This window comes from Morone saxatilis, unplaced genomic scaffold (assembly GCF_004916995.1).
Source record: "Morone saxatilis isolate NCDOM2014 unplaced genomic scaffold, NCSU_SB_2.0 Contig24, whole genome shotgun sequence".
Classification (NCBI taxonomy): Eukaryota; Metazoa; Chordata; class Actinopteri; family Moronidae; genus Morone; species Morone saxatilis.
The window spans coordinates 21,809,961-21,829,391 of record NW_023339807.1 but is presented as its reverse complement, the minus strand read 5'-3'; the positions used below and the strand labels follow the sequence as shown (position 1 = coordinate 21,829,391).

At 37.7% G+C, this 19,431-nt stretch overlaps 1 protein-coding gene across 1 annotated transcript; it reads left to right on the top strand.

Moving 5' to 3' along the window:
• Positions 1-9,483: 9,483 nt before the first annotated feature.
• On the top strand, positions 9,484-19,005 carry il21r.1 (interleukin 21 receptor, tandem duplicate 1). The gene is made up of 9 exons (XM_035672541.1): positions 9,484-9,629; positions 9,897-10,015; positions 10,283-10,391; positions 11,475-11,659; positions 12,112-12,245; positions 12,369-12,540; positions 12,735-12,816; positions 15,028-15,121; positions 17,443-19,005. The coding sequence occupies exons 2-9, from the start codon at positions 9,955-9,957 to the stop codon at positions 18,223-18,225; spliced, it is 1,620 nt and encodes a 539-aa protein (XP_035528434.1). The 5' UTR covers positions 9,484-9,629; positions 9,897-9,954; the 3' UTR covers positions 18,226-19,005.
• The last annotated feature ends 426 nt before the right edge of the window (positions 19,006-19,431 follow it).

The window sequence follows — 19,431 nt, the reverse complement described above, 5'->3', positions numbered from 1 at the left end:
CACACACACACACACAGAGGGGGAGGCAGGACCTAATTTCAGTAACGGGAATGTACTGTAGAAACACCATTCTATCTAATGATAGTTTGCTTACATGTAAAACTCAGATGGTAAAAGTGATAAACATTACCTGGTAAACATCAGAAAGTTAACATTGTTAACATGTTAATGTTTTGCTCATGGCATAGCTTTGCCTCTAGCCTCAGACAGCCGCTATGGCTGTAGACTCTTGGTGATTTAAACATTTATCTTCACATAGGCTCCTTTATTAGTTCCCTTACAGATTCTTTTTGTGCTGTTTTCGACAAGTTGTTGCATTCACTATAGTCTGTCTATCCACAATATCAATTAAACAAAAGGCATGCATATGCATACATCTGTTAGAGGATGCGGATAATCCTATGCCAGGTATCGTCAACGATAGCAGGTAGACAGTAAAAGGGATTTCCTGGTCAGACTCCAAAAGCCTTGTGAAAGCATGCGGGGCTTTACATGGAAGTACTGCGATCAGAGGAATGGAGCTCAATTAGCTACTGTTGTGGGTGGGGGCGGAGGCGAGCAGAGGTCCAAATCCTCTCTTGCTGGCCCAGCTGGGGGGATTAAGAATGGTTCCTGTCCCGTGGCTGACCTCTTCAAAGCCTGCGCAGATGTCCTGATCCCCCTCCACTCACCCACCAATATCCAACACACACACACACTCAAATACCCCTTCTCCTCGAACTCTCTCTTGACACCACAACCAAAACAAAGCACTCAGGTGACATTTCTTATCACACGAGCACTCAGCCGCTCTTTGAATTGGTGTCTCTGGTATCTCATCTCCTCTGCAGTCCATCTTTCTTTTTCTTTCTTGGTCCCCCTGTCTTGCCTCTGGCCCTCTGAGCTCCTGGTATCGGCGGTCCTTTGACACAAACCATGGTCAGATTTCTGAATGACCTTAGCATGGAAATGAGTCTGTCACTCTCAATACTCTGCTGCCCTTTGGTTTTAGTGTGTATTCAAATAGGAAACCAAGGTCAAGAGGCACGGGCAAAGACACTGAGTGTAGGATTTTGAATCACACGTCTCAATAAAAATAGGAAATAAACACTTTATATGGAGATTGCTAAGAGGTCCTCTGAGGTTGGTGGTGGCCCTTTAAGGTTGTGACCCTTTTTAGGGCTATAAGTCATGTCTTGGTCAAAATAATGGCCACCCAATGGGAGACTTATTCAAGGCTCAGAAGGGCACGATGGACAATGAATGGATTAAATCACTCTAGGGGGCACAATCCAAGATTACTTTCAATCAGTAAAGACCCTCACAGTATAATCCAAATGTGAGATTAGGTATTTAGATAATTATTTTCTGTATTGGTGCCTTCTTTGGTGGGCTGAGGCTACATGAGATTTGAGGTAGCATGGGCTCTCAGACACGACACATAATTACTTAGGTTTCTAAAAAGTCAATATCCTAGCCGGGTTCCAGACCTATGGATTCAAATAATGAAAATAATGATGAAGTAAAAACAAAATGGCAATTTAGTCTGATTATCCAGCCAGCTCCTTTTTCTGTAACTGTATTATTTGAGTCAAGTAAAAAGAATACATAATGAGGTGTCTACACATGCGAAATAATGGATAACACCAAGGCAAAATGTTTATTAAAAAAGTTATTAAAAAAAGTTTTTCAAAAAAGTTATTTTCTACATCAGGACTCATCAGGATCATTCTACCACACAAAATGTGTGCCTCTCATATATTACTATTACTGCTGCACAATTAAACATTTCTCGGTTTGAATTCATATTTGTTCATGCTGAATAAATTAAATTAATCAAAATGAAAATGTTTTATTATCAGTTATATTTGTCTAGATTGGTGTTGAACTATATTATTATATATTATATACATTTCCATACAAACTATTGTGTCATATTTTGTGTCATACAAAACCAGCAATTAGCAATATGTCATCTCTGGCTACTTGGATGGAAAATATCATGTTGTGTTTTTAATCCTTTTTAAGCTGCCTCAGGTCTGTTTAAACAGTGAGAGTTAGTCTAACTTAGGTGAGTAACGTTCTTCCTTATAAAATATCAGTAGTTTTGTTGTACACTGGATAATAATGTTTAATAAACCACTGAATTTTTGTTTTAGGTGGTCTGTTACATGATTTTGAATGGACACCTGCCTACTAATGAGAAACAAGTGTTTTGGCCATGGCCATTGTGTAAAAGCCTGTAAATCCTGCTCTGGTCAAAATATAGATATATCTCTGAATGTAAGAGTGAGATGATGGGGTGAGAAGCACATGGAGTTGAACAAAGCATCTTTCTGTTTCTTCATCAGAACAAAGATGAAGTGGATGCCTGTATGTTTTGAGACACTGCTGTTCTTTGAAACATCTTCTCCAATTTATCAGCCATCAGCTCTTCAACTCTCCTGCTCATCCTCCAATCTGTCCATCTTCAATTTCCACTGTCACTGCTACATTCATCGCCTCTGCTGCTCCATCTCTCTCACCCCTCCCTCATTACCCCCCACCTCAGCACAAGGCTGTCAGAGTTTTAGGGATCCGGTGAGCTGTGAAATCGCACAAATTGCTGTTGCTTTGCGTCTGGCCCAGCAACAGAGGGGGGAGATAGACAGAGAGACAGAGAAAGAGAAAGAGAGAGAGAGATTTTATGCTTCAACACTTCTGAACCTGAATCGCCCCGCTCCCTCGCTGCCCCTTCCTCCCCTTATTCACTCAGACATGGACAAGCACACGCACAGCTGCAAGACTGCATATCTACTACAACCCAAATACCTCCCCCCAGCACACACACATACACACACACACACAGTCAACTTCTTCACCCCCACCATCACCACCACCTCTGAACATGTGACCGCACCACCGCTCTCGCCACCCTCACGGTAGAGACACCTCCACCACTTTGCTTCAGTGTGCGGGTCACTTCACAGAACAACTTGACGAGAGCCTGCAGTCCTCGAGAGGGATAAATCCCCTTCTCAACCTGAGGAGAGCTGTTTCAGCCACCTCTGCTAGAAAGAGCAAACCCACCCCCACCCCACCCAACCCCCAACACACCACACACACCCTGCCCCAAGGAACACCCTCTGAGATATGAGAAAAACTGGCAAAAGGTCACAAACATACATGCTTTTTTTTTTCTGTTCTCTTGTTTTACAGAAGCTAACAAATAGGCGGCACACAGTGTGGATTCTTGGAGGAACTTCTGCTGGACTACATCATATTTCTGCAATTTTAAAATCATAGTCAGTGTTCTTGCATATCCAGTTATATTTTTATTTTCACAGGTCATACATTCACAGTATCACACTTCAGACTGTGAAGTGCAGGGAAATCAAACTGGACTTTTCAAAAGGTTAATGATATGAATTTGACTTTAAAGAAGTTACAGCTGAGACGTGTGCGGCTCAAAAATAAGAATTTAAACTAACATACTACTTGACATTGTTTGCCAGTTGAAATCTATTTGATTAGAATAACTAAAGTTCGTAACTTTACCAAGAATGTTTCCCTTTAGTACGTCATGTCTTAGTATCATGTTATTGAAAACATGGTTTTGCACTGCATTGTGTTTCACAACTCACTTTATGTGCCAAGTAAAGCAAAACTAGGATCTTGGTGACATTCATTCACCAACACAAATAAATACTGAGTCACTTATACAGGGAGAAAAGGACTGATACACAGTGTAAAGTAACTCCAATCAACATGTGCAAACAGACATTATCAGGATCCACAAGGCTGTCCAAATACATACTGTTGACGTTTTTGCTTTACACAAAGAAAACCTATCTTTACTGCCCTCCAGTGGAGAAAGTCATCCACTGCACACTGAGATGCTCTGTAGTGCAGCCTCAAATAAATTATGTTATCTTTTAGAAATTAGAAATTCAAGGTTCAGCCTTTTTGGAAATGTATAATATTAGAAGTAAAAAATGTAAAGTTTAGAGTAGTATTCCAAATCTGAACGTGATTTATAATGTATTAGTTTCTAGAGGAAGAAGGAAAGTATGTCAGATGAGTAACATAACACTCATGACATTTGCGCCCCTGGTACACTTCCCTAAAAAGGGACAGTTGTAAGAGGTAGAAAGATACTGTAAAATGGTAAACAACTAGCCTATTCAAGGTTGTTTTTTAAAGTACTGGTATTTTAAGTAATAATAAATTATTTATTTTTTATGCAATTTACATGCTCAAGGATATTGTTTCCATTATAAAATAAAAGGCAATACATTTGTGTGCCAGCTTTTTTAGTATAGCGAGAAGAATTGTAATTCTTTACTGCATTAAATGTAAAAGTTAAGAGAAACATAAAAGGAATTGGCCCTAAAATGCAAAGTGTCCAAAGGAAAACTGCTCTTTGTGAATAATATGGCTCAATTTCACTGTGTTATTCCTCACTCAGGACACATTTTTGAATGCACATGCAGGTTCTCTCAGTTGTTAACTCACAGGTGGATGCCTGCGTGCCTCCAAACCATGTGTGTTTGGGTTGCATTGTATTCTGTGCTGCTTTTTCACATTCTACATATGCTGCAACACGAGGGGTTAATTTGTTAACATTATAAAGGTTTACTTTTAACTAGCTACATCCTCTGTATGGAATCAGTTCCTCCATCTGCTTCATGCCTGAACAAGAGCTTGAGTCAACAGGACGCTGCTTCCTTTGTGATCGACCTTCAACTGTAAGTATTGTAATGATCTAACACGCCTGATTATTCCTCATTCTGTGGAGACATTTTATTTGCTTTCAGTCAGTATATAGCTACTGTTTGTTGTGAAAAAGGGTGATATGCTAGAAAAGTAGCCTTTTATTAGCATTTATTAAATTTGGCTTGTTATAAACATGAGAAATTGAACCTGATATTGGGTACTTATCAGTACTCTATGCCAAAAACAGAATAAGAAATAAGAAGAAATAAGAAAACTGCTGCAGGCATGTGCAGAATGTGGATGTACAAACAGAATAACAAAATATTCAAAACAAACAAAAAAACAACCACTGCTAGTCAGTACAGAATGAAAGCAATAAATACATGCATACTAGTGTGTGTGTGTGTGTGTGTGTGAGTGTGAGCTGGTGCATAAAGTATCAACCATTAACAGTAGCTATACATAAGGTATCAACACATTGTAGGCTTTCCAAATTTCACATTTCATGGAAGTTTATATGGATTTATGCATACAAGTAAACAGTATCATGTTCAGTTTCTCACATTTCTAACAAAAAATCAGTTCCATGAAAATCGGTTCAGAATTAAGCGAGTTACAGTCGATTGTGTGGTGGAGTCTGCATCTCTCAGTATTGATACACACCGTCGCAATATGGCGACCGCGCAGACGCATTACGCACGGACTCATACAGCAATGTTTCTAAATATATGGTCTAACCGTTATTGCTGACAGTTTATATACAGTATGTGGTTGCTGTTGAGGCTGGGCTTCCTTTCACTTTTAATGTGTTTCTTGGCAATGAGAGCAAATAATTAAAATCGAAATGCCATGTGCTCCCAGTCAGAATATAAGTACTGTTTGTTGTGGTGAGAAATGGGGCTGTTGTTAACTGTTAACTAGTTGATGTTCGTAACGGGTTGTGTGTGGAATCGGCGGTTATTTGTAGAAAATAAATAACTCCGTAACGTTAAAGTCACACCTATATAATGCACCACAAGTGGAGGTTCTCGTTTTAGATAATGCTGTAGCTAAACGTGGAAATAATAACTGTATACTTGAGGGGACAAAGTGGATTTAAAGTTGGAGCAAACTCAAAATGAATTGGAGGAGATTGTATCAACCAAGTCACACAACAACTGATTCATATTATGAGAGACTACGATGTGAAAACGAAAGGAGAGATACATGACGGAATTCCCCAGTGTGTGAGTTACTTATATAGGAATTGGCATTTTCTACAGTATATTCCCGTTACTGAAATTAGGTCCTCCCTCCCCCTCTCTCTCTGTGTGTGTGTGTGTGTGTGTGCGTGTGTGTGTGCGTATTATTAGGGGCAGTAGTAACACTCATATTCTCTTGGGGACAGGTATTTTTTTTAAAAATACCATAAGATCCCCCAGGTGTAAGATTATCAAGACAGGTGCCACAAAAGCCCCCTTATTTAAAATTAGATTTATTTAATATAATGTATTGTTATTTCTATTTGGCCCACAGATTTGTAAACTATGTTAAAAGTTTCATCACAGGTTTGTCTTTGACCCCGTTGAGTAATATCCATATCATAATCATTCACTGTTTGACACTCACTTTTTCGAGAAAGCCTAGATACTGTACATCAGTCTTACTTCCCCCTTGCATAAAACATGGATCTCTCTTTGTTCATAACATCTCTCTCTCTCTCTCTCTCTCCCTCTCTCTCGCTGTATTGAAGCAGCGACGCCTCCATCAGTTGGTGCACAGTGCAAAGATGGCAATTCTGCAACCTCTGCAATTCATGTGGTGCTTCGACAGCATAGATCTCCTTTCCTCAAGTGAACTGTGGACTTGCATGCCAGTAAAGTCACGAGCCCTATGATAAAATAGTTAGGGGAAGTATAAGAAGAGGACTGAAAAAAAAACCAACAAAGGTAGATTATCTCTCACACAACTTAAATTTCACAATGTGTCATCATCTATAACCTTTACCTTACCTTTTGCTTTAATATTGATTTCATTATGCCTGCATGTGCTTAGCTTTTACCAAAGCACACTTTAACCTATTAATAGTAGTAATAATAGAACATTTAAATCATTACAAAACAGAGGTAAATGTTGTCAGCAATAACATGGCTAAATGGATAAATGATCAGACCCTTTATCATATTAAATATCTATATAATAAACACTGACATTGCAATGTGACATATTTAACAATCTCTCTCGATGTGAAAATTATCTGATCAAAATGACATGAGCCATATAAATGTCCCCTCTGATAGAGATATAAAACACAACTCTTCATACAGTTATTAAAATGACATTCTGGTGTCTAAGTGATGAAATTCTGTAGAAGACAAACTGTCTCTTTCAGAATTAAATCTACATTTCATTTCGTGGAAGTAAAACAGAAAATAAAATAACAAGATTAATTGGTCACACCTAAGAGATGACCAACTTACATGTTGATTGTATTATATATATATTATATATTTTTTATTTAATTATATATTAATATGACACTGTAACAACATTGGAAAAACTATTTCCACCTCACTTCCCACACCACATTACAGCTGCAGTTTCTCTTTCTGACTCTATTTTTACAAACCAACCTGGTTTCTCCCATGCACTGATTATGGCCAAAGGTTTTGCACATCTGCATATTCTCACACAGAGAATGAGTCAACACAACAGAAACAAACGCTCCTCTTGGAAACAAGAGTGAGACTACTTTGACCAGAAAACTCAGTGCACTCAATGTTTGCACTTTGTGCACATTGTTCACAAACCATGTTTTCTACTGTATGTGGTAGTTAGGATAAAAGTAAAAAAAATAGCTATGATAAAAGAACTAGATTAAGTTAAGTAAATGCATTTTCAGTCTAGTCTATAGTTGGCAGAAGAGAAACAAAATAATTGAGAAGGTCAGCTGCTGCAGGTTTATGTTAAACCTTATCTACAGTGACCTCTAGTGACATCATAAGTGTTTGTACATGACAGAGCAGCTGCATTTTGTCCACTGGCTGTATGCTGTCAGCCATAATGTAGCCCCATATACAACAAACTGTGATGCACTGTGAGTTCTGTCACCTTTCTATCAGAACCAACATTAACTTTTTTTTTAGTACTTTGAGCTACAGTAGCTTGTCTGTTAGATCAGACCACAGCCTTCTGCTCCCCATGTGCATCAGTGAGCCTTGGCCACCCATGACCCTGTCTCCGGTTCAGTGCTTTTCCTTCCTTGGACCCCTTTTGATAGGTACTGACCACTGCAGACCGGGAACACACCACAAGAGCTGCAGTTTTGGAGATGCTCTGACCCAGCCGTCTAGCCATCGCAATTTGTCCCTTGTCAAAGTCACTCAAATCCTCACACTGCCCATTTTCATCAACTTGAGGACAAAATGTTCACTTGCTGCCTAATATACCCCACCCACTGATAGGCGCCATGATAATGAGATAATCAGTGTTATTCACATCACCAGTCAGTGCTCATAATGTTATCTATGTCTATAATGACATAGCAACAGCAGACAGACGCAGCTGCGTCAGCATCTTACAAGGTAATGCAGTACTATAGTATTACATTAACTTATACTTAATCCTTATGGGGAAATGTATCTCCTCCTTTAATCTAACTATCAGCCAGGACTGCAACTGCCAATAATCTGCATATTATTTTAATTAATCAATTCCTTGTTGAAACAGTGCAAAATGCCAATGAAAAAAGGTTAAACAAATCAACAAGTGTCTTGTTTTCTCCAAGCAACAGTCCAAAAACCAAACATATTTTATTTAATATAATGTGACGAGGAAAAGCAGTCAGTTCTTCCTTTGAGAAGCTGCAACTGTCAAATGTTTGACATTGTTGCTTGTACAGCTACTCACAGTAAACAATTATCTAAATAGTTACCAATTCATTTTCTATTGGTCGACCTATCGGTCACAAAGGATATATCGTCCAACCCTTGCTTTGTTCATATACCACTAAACTAGTCCAGGTGCTGAAGTTCTGTGTGATAGAACGACATTTAGCTTTGACTAATAGCGGTACAATGACATTAAAAGAGATGCGTCTGCACACCTACTTGGGGATTTGAATACCACAAAGGCCCACCCATTTAAAAAAAAATAAACTGTTGTTTTATTGTAATATAATTTAGATGCCACATAATATACACATCCATCGTGATTCTTATGGTTAAACTTCAAGCACAGAATGTGTACATACAGCTCACAGTGCTCTGATTTAATAATATTTAGAGATCGTTAAAAATTAGCTCTGAGGGGCTCCACAGCAGCACTATGACTCATTTAGCTTCAAGAAAGACGCATTCTGTTGGAAACCACTGAAAACCCCAGATAAATTGTTATTGTAGACATGTAGGTGTATGATAAGGGTCTTTTGAAAGGTATCAAAAACCATCTGTGGTGTCAATGTGTAGAATCATCTCAGTACTGAAACATGTATTAGGCAAATTTTGAGTAAATGATGTAAGTGATATGAGCAAGGAGGTGTTTAGTAAGAATTAATACATTTTGTGACAGTATAACACATGTTTGCGGAACAAGCTCAAAGTTAATAAATATCTCTGTAAATTTCTGTCATTTCAATAGAATCTATAATTATTTGTCTTCCTTCCTTTACGTGTTAAACATATAATGACGATATTAGAATTAGAAAGATCATTTTCAGTTTCCTGTTGACTTTTTTTTCTCTGGGTAGCAATTGCATATTCATAGCAGCAGTGTGGATGTGGTGGGAAGGCACCACACAGACACCACTCAAAGGGTTTGAAACCACATCCTAGTCACGCCACTGATGATGATGACGCTTTCGCTCTGAACATGTCATGAACATTGTTCCACTCAACATTCTCACACAGGCATCACCGCGTTGGGGACTCTGTTAGCTCGTTGACTGATCAAGTGGCTGCATTTTGAATTTAAAAAGGGTAAGACGGAGTAGAGAAAATGTTGATAAGTGATGTTATGTTTTGAGCTGGTTTGAGAGAATCTGTTAATTACTTTTTAATTCTGACACCTAAGTGTGTAGAAGCTCCTTATCAATGTATGTATTTATTGGTGGTAAAGCTAATGATGTTGTTTACCACATCAGAGATGGAACCTTAGGCTTAATCTTGTTTTTGGTTCTTTAAATACTTTTTCTCTTCTTTTTTTTTACCACAAAAAACATTTCTAACGATTATATCTATATTTAGTTTCAGCTGCTGTGTTTCCTCCGGTCTACCCAGTGGCTGGTAATAGTGGGTCGTCCCCATGGCTCTGAAGCCTGCATTCTTATTGTTGCTGTGGGGCCTCACTTTGTTTGTTCACGATGGTAAGTTGGCTCATCTAGCTTATCTGATCAATGTCTTTCACTTTGACTGGTATGAATTGAATGATGAATAATGTACTCTATTTAGTATTTAGCCGACTATTTCACTTATGTACATTGTTGTGTCTAAGTTTCTTTTGAAAATATTTTTCTTTATTTCAGTGTGATTTCCTTGGTAAACAAAAAATTTAAAGGGTTAGACATTCATAGAGCATGAATATTACATTTTATACCTTGTATATCTGACTGCACTTCTCTTTTGTGCTGCAGTCACGCCTTTTTGCAATGTCATCTGCTCGACGGACTACGATGTTTCACTGAACTGTTCCTGCTCAGGCTCTGTGCCGACATATCCTGTCACCATCGAAGTGACATGCAGGTACAAGTTGTCTTGAGTGGGACTGTTAATGAATATGCTTTATGTTGGTGCATTATACAATACACGACTTCATCATACCACTAGCTTCAATCCAAATGGTAGCCTGGGAGCTTGCTGTTGATTTTAACCACTAAATAATAATGACAAGGATCACCAATTAGGGTAATTCTTAGTAATTATAATAATAATAACAGTAATATTAGCAAGATCCTATGTCGTTAGTTGTAATTGACTTGTGAGCAACTTATGGGTAACTCTTGTATCATAGCAGTTGCTTTGGAACAACTCTAATGGTCTGATCTAATGGAAACACTTGCTGATTAGATATTTGACTCACTGCACTTTATTGCACCTTTGCCAAAATGTTTTCAATATTAACATTCACATTCACTGATCCGATAATGTGAGATTTATGTAATTTTTTATTGTCATACATGTAAGCAGTAGAGCCCAACTGATGCTAAATATTAGAGACCGATATTGATGTTTGGTTTATAACAATGGGCTACAATATATTGTGTTAATTGTTTTTTTAACATAAAAGTATCACATCAACAAATATATGTTTGGGTTTTGAACCGTTAATCAGAATAACAATCAATTTGAATACATCACCTTGGGTTGTGGGGAATTTTGTTTGTTCACTATTGATTGATTATTTGTTTTTTGACAAAAGAATAATTCAATTAATTGAGACAAACAGTTGGTAGATTAATCAATCATGAAAAAACATCCTTAGTTGCAGCTAGTTAAGTTATTGCCCGGGCTCCAATAAGAAACTATTAGCAGCTGAATACGAGGAAAGAGACTTAAGTGAAACACACTAACAGGAAGCATTACCGTCACATAATTGTTTGTATGAAACAAGTAGGCAGGTAAACAACTCTAGGCTTTGCTTATGTCTCTCCAATGTATTTTTGCTCTAAATAGACCTGACTGATGTAAATTTGAGCTTTTTATATACCTGCACTGCAGTTCTGCTTTAAATCAATCTTGTACTACAAAACTACAACTTTTAGAGCTGAGATGTTGACTGATGTCACAGAACTTACTAAACTAAAACACACTGTTTATCTGTTGTAGTGATGGAGAAGTTGTGGTTAATGGCAGCTGTGAAGTCAAGCCTCCTCAATCCTGGTGCGTCATGTATCCAGAAGACTTTTATGAAGTTGCAAGCATTGGAACCACATGTACTTCATCAGCCAGTCAAGCTGATCAAGTGATAATGAATGCCAATGAGTCATCTAGTTGGGACCTGAGTGATGTTGGTAAGTTATTTGACTTGACATTTCAGTATTCCTCTGGAATTACTGAAATGAACACGGCAGTTACATTACATATGACATGCTTAGTGGCAAAATATGTGGGTGAAAGATGTTTAAAGAAAGTAATTAAAGAAAGTTTTAATGTCAATTTCTCTTCATTCTTCCAGTATTTTGTTTTTCACATTTTAGACATGTTCCTTCTTGTTGAATATACCCACCTCTTACCAATAGTCTAAATGAGTTACTATAAACCAGAAATGACAAGAGTAATACTGGCAACTTTCCCAGCATACCCAGATTGTCGTTTGGCAGCAAACACCCACCTGCTTTACCCTCCAGATTAAGAAAAAAAGCTAAAAATTATGTTCAACTGTCAGTTGTGGTGAATTTTTGGCATACACACATTTTCAATTTAATAATATTCCCCTGGTCCCCTTGGGACTTTACTTTCACAGTGAAACCTCTACCTCCTCTAAATGTTCAAGTGACAAACACTCTAGAGTTCTACAACATCACTTGGGACCATGACAACAACCAAAACTGTCTCACATACACAGTGCGCCTAAGAGAAAGCAAAGACTTGTCGAAGGTAATATGGGAGCAAGAACACCAAAATAAAAACTGAAAATGGACTTGAGCTGTTGCAGTATATTACTGTCTCTAGTGATGACTCCCATGTAAAGCTGTTTTGTTTTTTATTCCTTTCTTACAGGATTCAGTTCACTCTTTTTCAGTGGGAGAAGAGCAGTACGTTCTCGTTGACCATAAGAAGCTGCAACCAAATGACAACTATACTGTGGATGTTAAGGCCAGAATGTGTCCTGGGGTTCTCTATGAAGGTCCATGGAGCGAGTGGAGTTCCGCTGCACAATGGAGGACTACAGGTACTTAATCAGAGATTGAAGGTAGAAGAGCATTGTACCTTCCAGCCTGAAACCAGGATGTAATCAACTTTTGTCTCATGCTGAATCAAGTGTGTCTTTCTGCACTGATCCATGTTTCAGAAACAGGAAGTGTGAAGTTTGTTTATCGATAAGTTTAGCCAGTACGTATTTTATATATTATGTTTCTTTTACAGGAACTGATAAATATTGGTGGTACTTCCTCCTACCCATCGTTGTTGTCCTTTTTCTCCTGTTGCTGTGTTTTTCACAAATACCGTGAGTACTGTAAACACTGGAGTTACTTTCATTTTTTTCAAGTTTGAGAATTTACCTCCATTCCTTTTTTAAAGCATGTGTGGCTCCAGTGGGATCAGCTTGAACCTTGTTGCCATTGGTGCTGAGTTGCCAGCTGAACCTAAAATTCTCACTGGTCCACATTTCTATAATTACCAAAATATGGCGGGGTTTGCCACCTCATACCATTTACCACACAACTTCAACTCATCTGTCGATGTTCCAAAAAAAAAGAATATATTTGGACTGAACCAACAATTACTATAGACTATAGACATGAATTATGCAAACCCGTTTGAATTTACACATAACTGAATCTGCATCCACTGCACAGAAAAATGACTTAGCAAAGTGAAAGCAGATTAAGTCTTAAGGTCAGCATCACATTGTCTTCCAGTAAGTGATTAGCAAAGCTTCAATCTACACTTTCCTGGCATCACCTCCCACATGTAGAGAAACCACTGCTGTGCTGTACGTGCAGCGACACATTGCACTGAAATGGCTAGCAGACATAGGAAGTCATGCAGAGCATCAGTGTCAAACAACCGAGAACACCCCACTTATTAAGAGCACAGAGTTACAATGGGAAAAAAAGACAAGCTCAGAAAAGTAAATGTACTTGTACTTGAACTGGAATGAAGTATTTCTGTTTGTGTCTACCCAGTTTAGGCAATATTAGATGACATCATCTTTGAGCTATAGTGATTTCAACTTTGGTTTTGGTTCAACGAGCTGCTTACATAAGCTCTTTGCAATGAATCTCATTAGTAGTAGTCTGCGTATGCTGCACAGACATCTGTAGGTAGCTACACAGAGTTAAACTAATCCTGCCGTCACGAAGGTTATAATGGTGTGTCAACTTTCTGACTATTTTGGAGGCTGCAGTTCGTAGTGCTGTGGAATTTTATTGTGTTATTGCAGGTGTTTTCCCATATTTTGTCCCCTGCTTTAATGAGGGTGGACACATTATTAGAAACACCTCTCAGTTCAACAATACCATAAAGTGTAGCCTCCTAAATGATCATAATGTTGAATCAACACCTCTCTGAAACAGCTTTAGCAAAAACTGAACATCGTAATCTTCATGAAATTAGGGTTTATTGCAGCGCTCTCGAATACAATAGAATATACAGACCATTAAATTCTTCTTGGTCTCACTATTAAAAATAATAAGTATGGCATGCGTCACAAATAATCAGCAATACAGCAATAAAAGTGAACTTATGTAACTGAAATCATGCATGACAATATGTTACTACTGTTGTGTTTGTTACATTGATTGTGTTTAAAAGGATCCCTTACTTATCTTTTTGTTCACCAGAGGTGGTCTACAGTGGGGAGTATCTCAAAGACAGAGCAGAGAAGATGTTCAGTTTCATTATAAACAGACAAACCAATATTATACAGAGCACCTAATTATTATTTTTGCTGGCAAACTAAAATCTCCCTGCTGTTTTAACAACACTAGCCACCTTGTTGTTGTTTGCCATGGTCAGGTTACCATAAAAAATATCATTATTATCATTGACATACACTTTTTCAGGTAAATTTGATTTACCTCCAAATTCTTTACCTTATATGAAATAGTCCCTGATTAGCATCCTTCAAGTTCACATCAACATTGTTTTAGACTGCACTAGTTTTAGCTAGTTGTACGTTATAAACCTCATAAACTGAGTGTATATTTCTGATTTACTGATAATCTCAATTAACACTCAAAACTCTCTTGCCAGTGTAGAAAAATTAGTGTAAAATAATTGCCACATGAGGGGCATGACGTAGACAGTTTTGACCTCAATTACTTTCTGCTTAAGTGTTCTAAATATAAAATACACAAGAATTGCACAATGTGATGTGATGTGACAGCTGATCAATTTAAGAACATTCTGTTAAAGATATTTACAGTAAAATGTGTGTTAATGTAAAAGAGATTCATACACTGTACCTTTTAATAAGGCATTTTCTATTCTGAGTCAACACTAAGATTAGACTTTGACTTTTGACTTTGACTTTGAAGAACATTTTGTGCAGCACCACTGGTTTTGAGGTAGAAAGCTGTTGCACTTGGTCACGACTCTACTTCTGCTCGAAGTCACGTACCGAAAACGAAATCAAACGTGACACAACACAGATGAATTATACATTTTTATAAATTAAAGTTATTTTTCTAAAATAATTTCACATTTGTTTCAGGTATTTGCAGAAAAAACTCCAGGTTATCACATACGTCCCCACACCAAATGAGTTTTTCAAGCCCCTCTACCACAACTATGGAGGGAACTTCAAGGTAAGAGAAAGCAAAACACCCTCCACTCATTGGGTTTGTCATTTCCAAACTACTCCACCAGGTGTAGCCCAAGAGGGGACTTTCAGCACATCTGCAACCTGCTTGATGGGACTTTCCCTTGACCTAACATTTAAGGGCCTTCGTGCTATAAATGACTCAGTGCGCAGGGGCTTCAAGAGGCTTTTGTTTTTCATCTGTCTGACATGCTGTGGGTAGATATTTGTATGACAGCCCAACCTGTTCCACCCCAGTGGAAAATAACCCTGGTACATCTATTTCAGATCTTTGATGTGTCATTTTGTCAGACTTGTTTTTTTCACTTTATAGGGGTACAAAGTGAGAATAATGTGGTTTACATTTTTTATTCTCTTACTGATGTTTCTGTGATTATATTTTCCATAACCTTTTTTTATTTTCCCCTAATGTAAATCATTCTTTCTGTCTCTTGACACCCAGAGATGAGAAATATACTCCCTCTAATATATAAAAAAAACAAAAGAAACATGAAACCCATCCAAATATCTAAAATTACCTAAACATTTGTATGCTACACAATAATGCTAAAGAACTTTAAAATGACTGAGCATCTGCTTGTCATTTGTCCAATAAAGAACTGCTGTTAAGCAGCTGAAACCCAGGAAATAAGATCATGGTTTTTGGGTTTCAGAACAAAACAAAACTTATTTTCACCATCTTCAGCCATAGGTTTGAGTGTTGTTGGCTTATATACTTTATCACTATAATATCAGTATTGTCAAGAGTGTAGATATTGTCTGGTAATAAATCAATAATCAATTACAACATCATCACATTTACTGTATTGGGGTATTCTGCCAAAAAATATTTGATTTTGTTACTGTTCCTCCTTATATGCAGTTACAAATGTTTGACAGCAGAGTGCGCTAATGTAGCAAATAACAAGAGCGGAAGTACTAGAGAGAATGTGACACAGAAAAGTTCTTTATTTAGCACTGCTTTGTTGTACTTTTCTTCACTATTCCAAAGGTGCTAAACTTGGCCGAAAGAGAAACATTTTGTGTTATAATTTATATTTAAAATACTCTCGAGGGGTGAGTTAAGCTTCCTTACAGGCATAAAAACACACAAACACAAAAGGAGGCAATAAAATATGTTGACAATAATCTACAATCTACTCCAAAGGAGTTTAGTTTAGGCAGATGGTAAAAATGCTGAGCCTCTGTCTGCAATAGCATCTGTATTTTGACAAAATCTCTGTCATAATACAGTTTGCATGTGTTTATGACAGATTGAGATTTATTCCTAAATACTCCACAACTCAATTTACATTAAATTTGCCACCAGTCCCCCATTATAGAGAGTTATTTTTATGATACTTTATATTTCGTTTCATATTTACATTCTTATACACAGCATGTGGATATTGCACTTTCACATTACATTCATAAAACATATTTTAATTTTATATCATAATTCACATGTATGCAACAGCATCCTAGATATTGTTTAGTAGTAGGTGAAAGTGTGAGAGTGGAACAACACGTCTGTAGTGTGTAGAGCATTTTGACAGGTGCAAATCCTTGCTACTGTTCAAAGAGAGTTCCTCTGCTATTTCATTTTTTGTACATCACATCTTCAGGATTCTAGTTTGAGTGTGCTATCTTACTTTTGTGGTGCAGACTGTTTGCGTTTTCTGAGCGGATCAGAGTAGTCAGTGTGCCTCTGTACCGCAGGATGTGGTGACCTTTGCATGAAGAAACTGATTCATGCTTATCTGGGCATCTTGCTGAAGTCTATAGAAGCTACAGAAGCTTTATATCTTAGTAACATGGTTTAATAAAGCCATGTAAATTTCATACATTAAAAGTGCATCAAAGTAAAACTCCCAATTACTCAGTACCTACAGCTATGTTTCTTAATTAAGCACAAAATATAAAAATGAGCTCCTTTCATTATGCTTTCTTGACTAGAATTAGATGGAAAGATAAATGCCTTCAAAAGTGAGTCTACAGTCAGCAGCCGCTTAGCTTATCTTAGGAAGCAGGAGGAAACAGTCTGTCCAAAGGTGAAACAATGTGCGTGCTAGCACACTAAATCTCACAAATAAACATGTTTCTTCTTAATCCATACTTAAAGGGAAGTGTAAAAGTGACAAGGAGTTGTATGCTAAAACTAAACAGTTTCCCCTTGCTTCATATTTACTGTACAAATATAAGAGTGTTTTCAATCTTTTTACCGAACTCTCTGCAAGAAAGCAACTATTTATTTATACATTCATATGCCAGTGTGTATGTATTTAGGCCAGTACTCCAAATTAATGTCTTCCATTTTCTGTGTTGTAGGAGTGGGTGAAGCCTGCATTCAGTGAGTATGATTACCTAAGGATCAACACAGAAGGTCAGATGAAAAGTGAGAAGCAGCACGATGTCCTCCAATGGAAGAATGAGAGACAAAGCTACAAGGAGGACAATGAGATGAAACAAGATGGCAATTTCCTCCATATGCTGCAGCCTCACAGCAACTCGCTGCTGTTCTTCCAGGATGGTGGCAGTTCACAGGGCACCAGTCACTCCACCGGACATATCTCTATCCATACTGTGACCCTGTCTGGAGAAGAAGAGTTTGAGGAGGAAGTCGTGTCACAGAGCTCTGTTAACACCCTCAGAGGTTACCAAGATGGAGAAATCTTTGGTTCATTTGGAGAAGACAACAGAGAACATGCTGGCTATGATTTACAGGAACCTCAGATGTCCAGGTTGAATAGAGAAAGTGGGGTATTACCACATCATGAAAACCAAATATCTATTGATTTATCAGTGGAAAATATAAACTTTCAGCCACGTGTCCAGCTTAATGAACCAGAGAGGGTATCTCTTGACTCATTCGCCTCAAACGAGCAGTCGGAAGACGGGTATCCTCATGTAGACTTGGACACCATTGACAGTGGTTTTGGAGAGTGCAGCAGCCCAGGAGCCTCAGACTCAAACATAGCAGAGCAGATAGACTCTGATTTATTTTGTGAGCACAAAAGCTCAAATTCTAACTATGTAAAGCAGTGGATGGTATGTAGTACTATTCAAGAAGACTTCAGCACTTCAGAGAACGAACTTCATGAAACACAGTGATTATTTTTTGCTGATTTACTGCCACATCTGCATGTTGTAGTGCTATGGGACACATATTCAACAGATGGACATTATTGTGGACATATTCAGAAAACTTACTTCATAAAATTAAAAGTAAACTGAAAGCCCTCAGCATACAATCCTGTAAGTTTTTTTCACCTTGAATTGTTTTAGTTATGCACTTTCTACTGTGTATATAGTCACGTTTCTTTGTTTTTAAAACATTTGTCATTGTGTTATTGGCTTTTTCTTTCTTTAAATTTACTAATAGATCATAATGAGGTCTATCATCTCTGATGTCGATGGGACGCTTCAGGCTCCATAGACATGCAACATGAGATGTTCCATTGCTCTGGTTTATACCGCTGAAGTACGCTTGTCACAGCTTATACAGCTTCATATTGTCATGGTCATGCATGCTTCATTAGCTTGTACTGCAGCACCAGCAAGCAAGCGGCCTTATCAAGATGTCTGATAATGTTTGTTTTCCTTGTACATGCATTTAGTCAGAAACCACTGCAACCATCCATCCTGTTTTTTGTTTTTTGTCAGTAAAAAGAGCAAACTTGGAGAAAATGCAATCTGTAAACACAGATGATTATTTCTGTGGCCTTGACCTAATTCTTCGGAGGGAAGTGGAGAAACATCCCAGACAAGCTTTGACAATGTATTCTTTCACCTTGAGTTATATAGAGAACATATGCAGAGTAAATTTGTTCTCTTTTACCAAATGGCATGTTTCACATTTACACAGTTACTGTACTTGATGGGTTTTGCTTTTCTGAGCCAATGTTGCATATTTTTCCTTTCCCAAGCAAATGTATTTATGATATAAAATCGGGATATTTAGAAGAAGTTTGAAGGTACATATTTGGTGAACATCATTGATTGATCATATTGAACAGTGTGTCTGATGGTGGATTTTCCCTACTGAAAGGGCTCCTTTCAGTGCGGTTAATTTACTTTCCAGATCCAGAGTTTCCCTGAGGGTCCCGCTGTATTTGTTTTTAAAGTCTATTTCTCCCCAATACACCTACCTGTTTTCCACAAGCTTCTGACGCAATTAATGATTTTTCACCAAAAAGAGTGCAGTCTTTAAGTACAGAATGTTGATGTTATATTTGATATTATATAGCTGCACTGCCTCCTAAGTCAAATGATTACAATCAGACTGATACAGTTGAAGGTTTTCAGTCATATCTGCCT